Source organism: Phoca vitulina, unplaced genomic scaffold (genome assembly GCF_004348235.1).
Source record: "Phoca vitulina isolate PV1807 unplaced genomic scaffold, GSC_HSeal_1.0 scaffold14, whole genome shotgun sequence".
Taxonomy (NCBI): Eukaryota; Metazoa; Chordata; class Mammalia; order Carnivora; family Phocidae; genus Phoca; species Phoca vitulina.
Window position 1 is genome coordinate 41,068,728 of NW_022589717.1, and position 13,101 is coordinate 41,081,828.

The 13,101-nt window shown below is 31.1% G+C and overlaps 1 protein-coding gene across 3 annotated transcripts in view; it reads right to left on the reverse strand.

Annotated features, from left to right (window-relative positions):
- Positions 1–2,053: 2,053 nt before the first annotated feature.
- The window catches only part of SPOCK3 (SPARC (osteonectin), cwcv and kazal like domains proteoglycan 3), a 478,511-nt gene continuing 467,463 nt past the window's right edge, over positions 2,054–13,101 (reverse strand). For all 3 annotated transcript variants that reach the window (XM_032413151.1, XM_032413152.1, XM_032413150.1), the window contains 3 exons: positions 9,811–9,873; positions 6,747–6,884; positions 2,054–3,752 (listed from right to left, as the gene is read on the reverse strand). In XM_032413151.1, coding sequence (XP_032269042.1) covers positions 3,583–3,752; positions 6,747–6,884; positions 9,811–9,873 — 371 coding nt within the window. In that variant the 3' untranslated portion in view covers positions 2,054–3,582. The remainder of the gene's footprint in view (positions 3,753–6,746; positions 6,885–9,810; positions 9,874–13,101) is intronic.

Below are 13,101 nucleotides of genomic sequence, written 5' to 3' on the forward strand. Positions count from 1 at the left end.
CCCCCCTTCATTCTTCCCCTCCTGCTACATTCTTCTTCTTCTTTTTTTCTTTCTTAACATATATTGCATTATTTGTTTCAGAGGTACAGATCTGAGATTCAACAGTCTTGCACTGTGATTTTAGCATTTTCTTACTTTATCTGAGAAATCTGGTATGCTCCACTATATTTCGTTTATCATGAACAAGCAAAAGAGAAATAAATGTGAATTGATCTAGCCATTGTTTTTTAAATCCAAGACAAAAATTTTATTAATTGTGTGTATGTACATGTGTACATGCACATACTTTTATGTATCAGACAAAGCAAGTGCATTACTGATGACAATTCTGTTTGGTTTGATTTTCTTTCTCCATTTTTTCCCCAGTTATTAGTGGTCTCACAAATGAACTAAGCATAGAGCCCCGAATGACCTATTACCTACAGTCACAGTATCATTGTATACAAAACATGTCATCAAAATGTTCATTTCAGATCAAATGTTCTCTTATAAAACTTTCTAAATCCACTCTAAATAAGCTATGAGCAGGTCGTATGAATCAATGTTTATTTTGTGAGTTACTTTTCACATCTTTTTGAGTTTCATATAAAATGAAAATATGTAAATATTTATACAGAAAATAAAGAACTCAGTATCTATCTGTTTTATTAATTAATTAGAAAATTCTAGTGATTTTGATTTTTTGGCTTAATTGACTTTATTTTGTTAAAAGGTTGGCAGAAATACAAGGTTTGCTTTAGGCTACATGTCCTTTCGATAACCGTTAAAATGTTTTACATTTGTTTTTCATTCAGCTTGTTCCCTGGATAGTGTTAGGTAACATATCCACATTTTTATGCCAGGTATGCACAACAAAAAGCATTTATGAATTTCCACGTTAGATTTTTGACGTGCCGGGAACTTTTGACATTTTATTTATATGTTTCTATTTTTTTCTTTTAATGAGTTTAAATTTTAGTTTGTTGTGATTCAGACTGTCTTGTAATTTTTAACTTACATGGGTCCTGCCTCTCATACACAGAAGCACAAATGTTACAGTAGTTTGATTCTTTTCAACCAAAAATGCTCCTTTAAAATTTTGATTTTGTATCAAGGATTCTTTTTGAGGGTTCAAATTACATCATTTTATAGCCAAGTGAAATCTAAGAAATAGCTTGTTTGATTTTTTTCCAGTACTGAATGCAATTACATTATGTTATGGGCTGGGGCTAAATGTATCACCTATCTTCCACATTAGAATATTAATTTCATAATGATTTTGTTCACCAGTGAATCTACAGTGCCTAGAAGAGTGCCTGGGTTAGAGTCAGTGCTCAATATTGATATTTTTGGAATAAATAAATAATATAGTTGTATTGAATTAAAATATACAAAATGAATTAAGGGATGCTCAAGAGACCTAATATACATCACAAATAGAATTTTATACACATATATACAAATATATATTGTACACAAACATGTACTTTATATAAAGTTTAATAAGGTAAATATTTTCAATTTTATATTTACTGTTGAATTGGTTGCTTTCCTGGGAGCCTGAAAGATAATTAAAAAATAGCTTAATTTAAAAAAAATAGCTAATTTCAAGGCCACTATATTTGCTACTTTAAATCCATTTACTAAACTTCTATTTGGAATTTGTAGGTTTTTTGTCCTCTTCCAACCATCTACAACTTATATTTTATAATTCTTATACATTTGTTAAGTAGATAAGGTTATTCTATCACTCTTCAAAAAGGCTGTTACTATAGAAATTTAGCTCAATATTTTAATTATGATATCACAAAAATGGGTTTAAAAATAACACCCTCAACAAAAACTTTGCAATTCTATGTCAAATGAAAAAATTAAATGAACATACAAAAATCATTTTTTAACATATACAGGAAAACAATATCCAAGATGCCAAGAACTCTGATTTTGAAATTCAAAATTTTCAAAAAACTTTCCTAGCTAGTTTGTGATGTATTCATTTTAAAAATCAAGGAAAATATTAAGAACCCTTCATGCTTTTATCTATAACCCAGAAAATCATTAAGGAACAGTTTAATTTGGTTACAAGATTCTTTATTTTGTAAACTATACATAAACAGTAAAAAAAAGAAAATGCATTGTACTTTAAATATTACATAAAGTCAACATTAAAGTTTATTTTTTAGTGTGTATAAATCAAATGGAAATAATTCACCAATTTTACTTTTAATGAATTGTATATTGGGAGAAGAGTTGACCCACTGTTTAAATTATGATATCAATGTGTAACATTCAATAGGGTTTTCCATTTGTATTATGGGCACAAAACCATAGGTCTGATATACTTAAAAGTGATGGTTTGCCAAAATGTCTACACAATTAATTAACATGCTAACTTAAATACAGCACTTAAAGTAATTTTTGTTACAGTTAAATCTTAAATGCTACTCTACACAATAATCATAAACAAGTCCACATGGCAATTATGTAACAATAGAAAAAAGAAAGAAACATATTCCATTTCTTCATTCCAGCAGCAGTACCTTTACTGGTATTAATTTGTTAATTAGGTGTGCTTATATATTGCCTAATATCCTATATTGGTATGCATGCTAAAACCTTTCTATTTCTATTTTGCAAGGCACCATACAATACAGTCTCTAAGTTGCGACACTAGTAATAAAAATGGCATAATTCTAGGATTAAATGCAAATTTTTATCTAAAATAGGAAATAAAATAAGAATTAAGATTTTTAAATTTGTATTGAGGCAAATGACAAACCTCTTGTGAAAATGTGGATTCAAATGAATCTTTCCTTTTGTCTTCCTACTTTAAATTTTGCACCCTAAATTGCTGGTCAGAAAGATAAAGAAATCTAGAAAGGTAAAGAAATCATGCTGTTTAAGAATATAAAAAAATCTACATGAGAATGCTATCTGAATTAAAATAAAAATTAGAAAGGACAACTAAGGTTTTAACTTTCAGAATCCATGGTTTTCTGTACTTGCCATTTTGTAAAATATCCTAGCATATCCAGAGTAATGTCATAATTGAAAGCATCACTATTAATGTAAACACGATGGAGGACTCTACACTTGTCACTGTTTTTCTTACCCTGTGGTATCCCCTCACTCACTGTAGGTTTGGGAAGATGCTACTTGGAATAGCAGTTAAGGTCATGATTATTTTTATAAAATCCTTGGGACCCAGGCCACTAATAAGTTATTGTAAATTCAACTTAGAATCTCTCTCAGAAAAATAACATATACAACCTCAAGCCCTGGTTGTTGTTTTGTTTGTGGGAGATATATATAGTTTGTTCTTATGAAAACTTTTTGTTTATATCAGTAGTTCTTCCTAACTTTCTTTTGTCTGGCTAGACTCCATATGCATTTTCTTTTTCTCTAAGGCATATCAAAAATCAAAGTAAATGATTCTAATTTAAACATGAAGTTCTATGACATTAGCTCCAATATTTGAAATAATTATACAAAATATATGTGAGTTTTAGAATCATTTTGTTTTGGGGCAAGAAGGTCATTCCAATAGGTTACCACTTTGTAAATAATAGAAATGTAGAATATATTGATCTCAGCTCTCATCAATCAGATGTATCCATCATGATCATCACCATCATCATCATCATCCCCTTCATCCTCATCATCATCTTCAATTTCATCCTCATCATTCATAATATCATCTTCATCATCTTCGTCATCAGTCCATTCATGGAAATCTCCACTTGCAAAATCTCCAGAGATCTCAAAATCAATAGCTTAGGGAAAAAAGTAAGCATTAATGTTATTAATGTTATTCCTGAGTAGTGGGATAATTTCTGGGGGATATAAAATTATGATGAAAATTAAGCAAATTAGGGATGCTGGGTGTCTCAGTCAGTTATGTGTCTGCCTTCAGCTCAGGTCATTATCCCAGGGTCCTGGGACTGAGTCCCACACCAACGCCTACCGACTCCTACTTCTCCCTCTGCCTACTGTTCTCCCTGCTTATGCGCTCTCTCTCTCTCTGACAAATAAATAAATAAAATCTTTAAATAAATTAAGCAAATTAATAAAATTTTACTTTTCTCTCTAACTTACTTAACAAAGATAAGGAAAAATCCATTCTTTATCATTTGTGGAAATTTGTGTGCTAAAAAGCAGAATCAATGAGATCTGATATGCAATATTTTCAGTTCAGTAATATTGATCTCAGCTCAGTTTTTATAGAAGTCCATGTGAAATGTTGAAATTTACAAAAAAATTTAAATTTCTTCTATTAGAGTAGTAGGCAAATAATTGTTCCCTGAAGATCATCACTTCCTGATTGCTGAAACTGTGAATGTGATGTTAAATGGTAAAAGGACTTTGCAGATGTGATTAAATTAAGGACCGTGAGATGGAGAGATTATCCTGGATTATTTGGGTGGGCTCAGATGATCACATGCATCCTTAAAATCAAAGAACCTTTCCCAGATAGAGTCAGGGAGATGTGACTACAAAGAGTCAAAGAGATGCAACATTGTTAGCTTTGAAGTTGGAGGAAAGGGTCCATGAGCCAAGAAATGTGAGCAACCTACAGAAGCTGGAAAAGGCAAGGAAACAGATTCTCCTCTAGAGCCTCTAGAAAGTATGCAGATGATGTTTAGTTCAAGAAGACCCATGTTGGACTTCTGACATATAAAACTGTAAGGTAATACATCTGTGTGGTTTAAGCCAATAAATTTATGGAAACTTATTACAACAGCAATAGAAAACTAACATAGCTAAGTCAGTACTTTAAAAAATATTTAGAAATACATTCATTACTATTTATGGAGGCCATAATGCACATATATCTCATTATATTTATTTTTCAACTCCTCAAATGTTAGTGTGTATTTATCTTCTACCCTTTCTAATATTTTATTTTATTTTATTTTATTTTTTTTAAAGATTTTATTTATTTATTTGAGAGAGAGAGAATGAGAGACAGAGAGCATGAGAGGGAGGAGGGTCAGAGGGAGAAGCAGGCTCCCGCTGAGCAGGGAGCCCGATGCGGGACTCGATCCTGGGACTCCAGGACCATGACCTGAGCCGAAGGCAGTCGCTTAACCAACTGAGCCACCCAGGCGCCCCTACCCTTTCTAATATTTTAGTCTTATAAGTTTTTGGTAGCTAATTAAAACAAATCCTATAAATGTAATCCAATGTTTATAAATTGGTATCATAATACAACACACTGAAATCCATATCTTATGTGAGGACAATGTTATTTCTATCCTCCTACATCATGTTTCTTCTTAATAATTTCAACATGCTAAGAAAACTCAAGTTATGTTCTCAAAACAATTTCCCTCTTCACTCATTGAATTCATCTCCCATATAACTTTTATTTACAACATTAAAAAAGTTAAAATTCTTTATCCATCACAGGCATCACTGATAATTGTTGTAATTAATAATGCAGGCATTTTAAATTATATATTAGAAAGATATGTTCTTTATGTGTTAAAGTTATGTTAAGCATGTACTGAATACTACTTCATCCTACTTAAATCTAATAACACTGGCTAGAAAACCAAAACCAATCTACTAAAAATGTTATGGAATAACTAAATGCAGAAGAGGCATTTAAGCACTAGATGAGATTACCTTTATATAGTTTACCATTTATATTTTTAAGCAATCACAGTCTGTCAGTTTAAAAATTGCCTTAAAGAGGGCACCTGGGTGGCTCACTCAGTTAAGTGTCTGCTTTCGGCTCAGGTCATGATCCCAGGTCCTTGGATCAAGCCTGGCGTTAGGCTCCTTGCTCAGTGGGGAGTCTGCCTCTCCCTCTGCTCCTCCCCACCCTGCTTCTACTCTCTCTCTCAAATAAATAAATAAAATATTTTTTTAAAAATTGTATAAAGGAGACAACTAAACATTATCTAAAATATAAGACTGACCAAGTACTTTATTCTCATTTTTGGTTATGTATATTAATTGAGACATAATCCATTAATTCCTAGTACATACGTGTGTACATGAGCATGTGAGTGTGCATGTTGTGTTTTTGTGTGTGTACAGCTAAATGGCTTTTGTAATGAAAACCACCATTGTACAAACAAAAATACTCATTTAAAATTTGCATTCTGAAAAAATATTTTTATGAAATAAAAAAGATACCACATTTACAACTTTAAAATACATGTATGTGATGCTCAATTTAACTGTAATATTATTTTTAGGTCTATACATAAACATCATATTCATAAAAATAATTAGAATATTAATTATAATTACCCTTCAAACATTTAAACTATGTTTTTTTCCACCCAAATATAAAGAAATATGCTCAGATAGCTTCAACTGATGGTCCTTTACTTTTAAAATGTTAGCCTTTCTTTTGTGAGTTTGCCTGCATACGTCCTAAATCAATTTCTCCAAAGGTATACAGACAAAAGGGTGCTATATGGGGACAAAGCACACGCTAGGGTTAGCTGACCTGGAATAGAGTGGATGACAAGGGTCTGCCTTACTTGAGAAGAAAACAGGAGGTACTTAACATCCTTTCTGTGTTTGGAGTAGTGAAAAGAACCCATCTTAAAATACCCAAGTTGTGCCATTCCATATATTATTTATGCAAGTTTTTCATATGCTAGAAATGACAATTTTTGCCATCCCTCCCCCCAATATATTTAATATTCTTTGCATAGAGTATGTCTTCATTGAGAGCTTGAACAAATGAATGAGATTCTTAAGAACTTATCCTGTCCTTGAAAAATGATTAAATAAACAACCCTTCTTACCACAATCTGCAACACCATTTGTTCTGGATCCCATTACTTCATTTCCATATCTGTCAACACACCAGCACTGTCCAACACTGCCATGGCATTGTGTTGGTTTGTAGTAACCATCTTCATCACACAGGGGGATGTACTGTCCTGTGAAGCACACACACACACACACACACACACACACACATTATAAATAAGTTGTGCTCCTTTTTGATGGTCACCAATTATGCATTAATTCACTCAAGACATACATGCATGGAGTTCCCACCCAGGTTGAGAACTAGTGATTCATGTTGAACAAGATAGGTAAGGTCACTGCTGTCATGGAGCAGGCCATTATGTTTCTTTTGTTAAGCAAATTTACTATTCCTCTTTCTCATTCTGCAAAAGGTATTGTTCTCAGAGTCATAATACAGGATTAGAACCTAGTTAATGCCATGTGTATTAAATCATCCAGACCACTCAGCATGGCATACCACACCTTTTACCGTCATCGCTGCCAACTTTTTATTTTCATTTCCCCAAATTTTTGTTCATATATTCCAAGCTCTTTCCATCCACATCAGGCTGTTTTCCCCAAATTCAATACTGCTTCATCTTTTCATTTATCTTTTTCTCATCTGTAATCCCTCCTCCTTCCCTCCCTCTTACATTTTAAGACTTGACTTATATATGACCCATAATGTGAAGACTTCTCTTAACCTGGAGGATTTCTGTTATACTTCTTATGTCATGTGTGTGTGTGTGTGTGTGTGTGTGTGTGTGTGTGTGTATAGTTTATCACTGCTTGTTTCCACCACTACACTGTGATATCCTCTTTATTGGGAATTCTAGGTTCTCTTGGTTTTGATTGTTATATTAACAACTCTTAAAGTCAGTCTAGTGGGAATGATAGACATTTATTTTCACATTTACAATATCTAACATAGTATCTGGAACATCGCTAATGATAAACATTTAATTGATAATTTAGAAGTGAATTCACTTTCTTCAATGTTTACATCAACACAACAATGTAAGGTTTAGGAAAGTAGAAAATTTTCTTGTCTTTCCTGACCATTATTTTTTTTCCTCAGTGACCAATATATATATCACACTATATTTATCTAGTGAAAGAAAAAAAAAAAAAAACTGCAGGATAAATCAATAAAACATGAAATTCTTTCAATTCATTTAGTCTCATAACCATATGGGATCATAATTTTATCTCTTTAAAAAGTTCCAAAATTCTGATATATAAATAATCAATTTAATTTTAAAATTGTAAATCTTTTGAAAGATTTGGTCTTTGAATGAAGTAGAGTATTACCAATATGGAAAATCTTCCATGGATTTAAGACCACCAAAATTAGAACAATTTTCAACATTCTTTCTCTACCTCTTAAAAAGCTACCATAATTTGAATATATTTGACATAAAAGCATTATGATGTATAGTTAGTGTGACCATTTAATTTATACTTTATGCCAGTATCCTTTGAAAATGAAAGAGAGCTATTAAGAATCATACCAGAACTACAGACATCAACCAAGACTGACCCCACAAATGGGGACAGGTGGCACCCTACTCCTGTATAACAACTGGTCAATTTTCAGGTAAGTGCCATTATTCTGCTCAAATTAAAAGAAACATTTCTGGCATTCAGTGGTTTCTAATTATAACTTCCATGTTTATTATATAAAAAGAATAGAAGTGACTCCTCCCAAATGGGCACTAAATATGTTTTCATTTTTTGTAACTTCAAATAATCAAATCTTGAATTTTAATCCTTGATCAAATCTAAAATATTTTTCAACTGAATTTCAACGGCTTCTCCCATTGTACATGGATAAATTTTGCTTTGTGGAAACAAAGAAACCTATGCATGAATGCATTATTTCACTTTTGGGCTGTGGTATGGCATGCATTTTGTAACAGAGCTAAAAGAAACATGACACATTGTAGTTTTATCATTAGTAATTCCTCACATCTAAAAATCTTTATTACAACAACAATTAGGCTTTTCATTTTGAACTATGGATTTTCAAGTAATATAAAAAAACTCATCTAAACACACAATATTGTAATTACAAAGATAGCATGTCATAATAATAAGATTCAAAAACATTATAAAATTATGTGCCATTAAATACTCAAGGGCATTAATATATATGGGAAAAAAAACCATCACATATGTGGTATTCTGCATTGGATCATAAAATAGAAAAAAGGACATCAGTGGGAAAACTGGTGAAATCCAAATAAAGTGTAAGTCTTAATTAATAGAATCATAGTAACATTAATTTCTTAGAATTGACAAATAGACAATGGTTATTTGATACATAATAAGATGGTAACTTTGGGGGAAGCTGAATAAAGGATGTATGCAAACTATGCATGCAAACTAATCTTTGTAAAATTTCTTTAAAATTATTTGAACAAGAGTTTACTTAAAAATTGTATTTCTAGAAGAATAAACAAAATAATCATGCATAATAGTTTAATAATCTCTTGATTATTTTAATATTTCAAGGCTTTGGGTGAAATTTGTTATCTATCGATCAACTATCTAATACATATATTTACTTGCTAAAAGTAAGTTAGAAAAAAAAAAGTCAGTTAGTAAAAAGTGCTGATGAAAAATATTAAAAAGTCTGTCCAAATTTACCTGAGGTACTCAGGGCTTCCTTTTACCCATCTTTCACCCATTTCTCTCTCTTTGTCTCTCTCTCTCTGTCTGTCTCTGTCTCTCTCTCTCTCTACATATATATATGCATGTCATTATTCTTGAATTGTTTACAATAAATTTAGAATTAAAGTTTCTGCTGATGCTTTAACTTTAGCATTGTTTAAATCTCTTTTTCACTTAATAACTTTCAAAATGAACATTATATTAGGGTAATAAAACACATAATATCTTTCAATAGGTAAGATAATAAAAGTAAGTTTAATGGCTTTCAAAAACTTCATAAATTTTGTTACTGAAATTTAGTGTAGTCTATCTTTGTTGGATTAATATTGATTTTATGTTGCTGTTTCCCTGGGGTTATTTATGTAAGCAATAAAGGCTTCAGAAGAATGATCTATTACTCACCTAGGAGCTTCTTTACCCCTTGCCGCTTCTGAATATTGCTGAGCTCCGTCTGGCAAGGTGGGTCTGCAATGACATTAAAAATGTTACTTCAAGGATTATAGTTAAACAAAAAAGTATAGTTTCTATGTTATCAAACTTAAGTTGGTCTTTACATGGCTTAAAAAGACACATATTATATATTAATTTCTTATTACATATTGATACATATTGATACATATATGTGTATCTATCTGCATACGCTGAGAAAGAAAGAAAGAGGCAGAGACAGAGGGACAGAGATGGAGAGAGAGAATGGCTTTCCTAATTACTGATATTAGATTATCTTGATTTTCTGCAGAGAGACCGAATTGGATTGAAAAAAAGAAAAAAAGAAAGAAAGAATGGTAAGAAATATATGATGAAAAATGGTTCTTACCATTTACTTTTAAAGAGTCAATCAAATCAGCAATGTAAATCTAACTGATGGATTAGTGCCCAAACAATTAACTGATTATGTTTTTCCCTCATTTAAAAGTCTCTATGATACAGAGAAATAGCTTTACATTAAAAAAGTAATCTAAAAAATAAATTTTGATACTGAATAATGCTGACAGGCTTTGGTTTTTTAGTTTCATTCAGATACTTTAAGTATGTATACAATGTTGAAACAAGACATAATATACCATAATTTCTAATATGCCATCTTTTAAAAAATAAACAAATTTAGAAATAAGTATGACTTTATTTTCAAAATCAACCACCTAGAGGAAAATATTTTCAGAGAAATATAAAATTCTAAATAGAAACTATAGCTTGACTTGTATTATTATATATATAATTATATATATTCTTGTATAATAAATATATTTTCTAATTAATAATATTCAAACAGTTCAACGTATTTTAGCTCATTTTCTAAAAACCTGCTATATAAAAATGCATCATAAATTATTGAAACAGCAAACCAATAAATTAGTTCCTATTTTCCCATACTACAACTTTTTAGGGAAAAGGCAGGGTATAGCTAACAAATAATTTAAAAATTATTACACCAATTTCACAATATTGTTATTAAATTTGCATGCAAGTAACAAAGTGTACTGAGGAAATGAGACAAAGTACTTAATATATATTTTATAGTTAAAATTTATAAGATCAAGTCTTTTTCCTTGGGAAACCTAAAATGTGAAAACATAATTTTTTTTTTTGAGAGAGAGAGACAAACTAAGAAACAGACTCTTAACTACAGAGAACAAACTGAGCATTACCAGAGGGGAGGTGGGTGGAAGGATGGGAAAAATAGGGGGTGGGGACTAAAGAGTACACTTGTCATGATGAGCCCTCAGTAATGTATAGAATTGATGAATCACTATATTGTACACCTAAAACTAATATAATACTATATGTTAACTATACTGCAATTAAAATAGAAAAACTTATTTAAAAAAAACATAGTGATATTTGGGAGGAGAAAAGCAAGTTGCAAAATGATACCCTATGCATATTTTATAATAAACACAATAGTGTGAATTGTTCATCAAAACATATGTGTTCATGTAAATGTACAAATAGTGGATTGGAGACTAGATTTGATGGTGCCTACCAGAGCAGAGTGAGAGAGGAGATTGGATTGGGCATGGAATGCAAAAGAGATTTCAACTTTATAATGCTTTTTTTTTTTTAATTTTTTTTTTTTTTAAGATTTTATTTATTTGAGAGAGAGAGAATGAGAGACAGAGAGCATGAGAGGGAGGAGGGTCAGAGGGAGAAGCAGACTCCCTGCTGAGCAGGGAGCCCGATGTGGGACTTGATCCCGGGACTCCAGGATCATGACCTGAGCCGAAGGCAGTCGCTTAACCAACTGAGTCACCCAGGCGCCCTATAATGCTTTTAATTAAAAAATCTTGACACTAATATTATAAAATGTTGACAATTTTTATTTCTGGGTGATGGGTATATGGATATTTGTTAAATTATTCTTTTAGCATTTTGGATTTTTTTTCTTATTTCTAGAAATTAAAAAGAACCTGATCTTTCAAAAAAAAGAAAAAGTAATTTTTTTGAAAAGTCTAAATAATTAGCTTATTGTTCTACTTCATTTTGAAATTGATCCAATTTATCTTTTTGTTTTTCCTAATAATAATGGGTCTCTTATACTACATATTAAAGTAATAGGAATCAAGTTACATAGTATGAGATTACAGACTAAACATTTAAAAATTTATTGCCCTCTAAATATAATATTTAGAACCCAGAGGAATAATTTGAGCTGAAGTTTCAATATTATATTGAAAGCAGTTTTTCTAAGTGCTATGGGCTAGTTATTGCAAAGTAAAAATAATATTTCTATATGTTTGCTACGACATTGCCTGAAAATCCAAGTATGTTTGAATCTGACTCTTGATTAATAACCTCACAGAATAAACATGCGTACCTACAAGCTATGTATGTAGGAACATTTTAAAATTTCAAGAGAAGGGTGCCTGGGAGGCTCAGTTGGTTAAGCATCTGACTCTTGATTTCAGCTCAGGTCATGATCTCAGGGTTATGAGAGAGAGCCCTGAGTCCCAGTCAGGCTCCTCACTAGGTAAGGAGATTGCTTAAGATTCTCCCCCTCCTCCTTCCTCTGCCCCTCCCTCTGCCACTCATCCCACTCGTACTTTCTCTCTCTCTCTTAAAAAAAAAAAATTTTTTCAAGAGAAATCATGACAGATTCAGCTGTTCATCTACACATAATATTTGATTTTGAAATATTTTTCCTATTATTTATAAGGCAGCTCTGTCTGGCCTTTAACTTAGGTATACTTGGAGTGCTTAATTAAGATTTCAACTATCATTTAAAATCACTTGCAAAGATATTTATGTATCTATAACTATTACTTATATATTATATATTTATATATATTATACATATTACTCTAACATATAGGCAAATATATTTTATTCCAATTACAGCTAAAGAATTTGTTGTTTTATTGAATAAATAATGAGGAAAAACACATTCTTTTATAAGGTGAAACATTTGAAAACATATTTTTAAATAAATGGTTATTCTTTTTCATGAAATTACTTAATGAGCCAATTCTTATTTTTATTCTTGTCAGTTACCTTGATAGAGCTTTTGTAACATTTTCTAGTATACTAAAGTAGTAAACATAATTAACCAAATTCTCCTAAGCTTTGAGGAAGATGTATAAATCCTTTTACTTGCTTATTTCTGCCATGTATTAAATGATTTCAGAGATCTTCACGTGGCTATAAAGATTTTAACACTTTGGGTGAATACTACTTAATAAATGAAAAGTATATAAA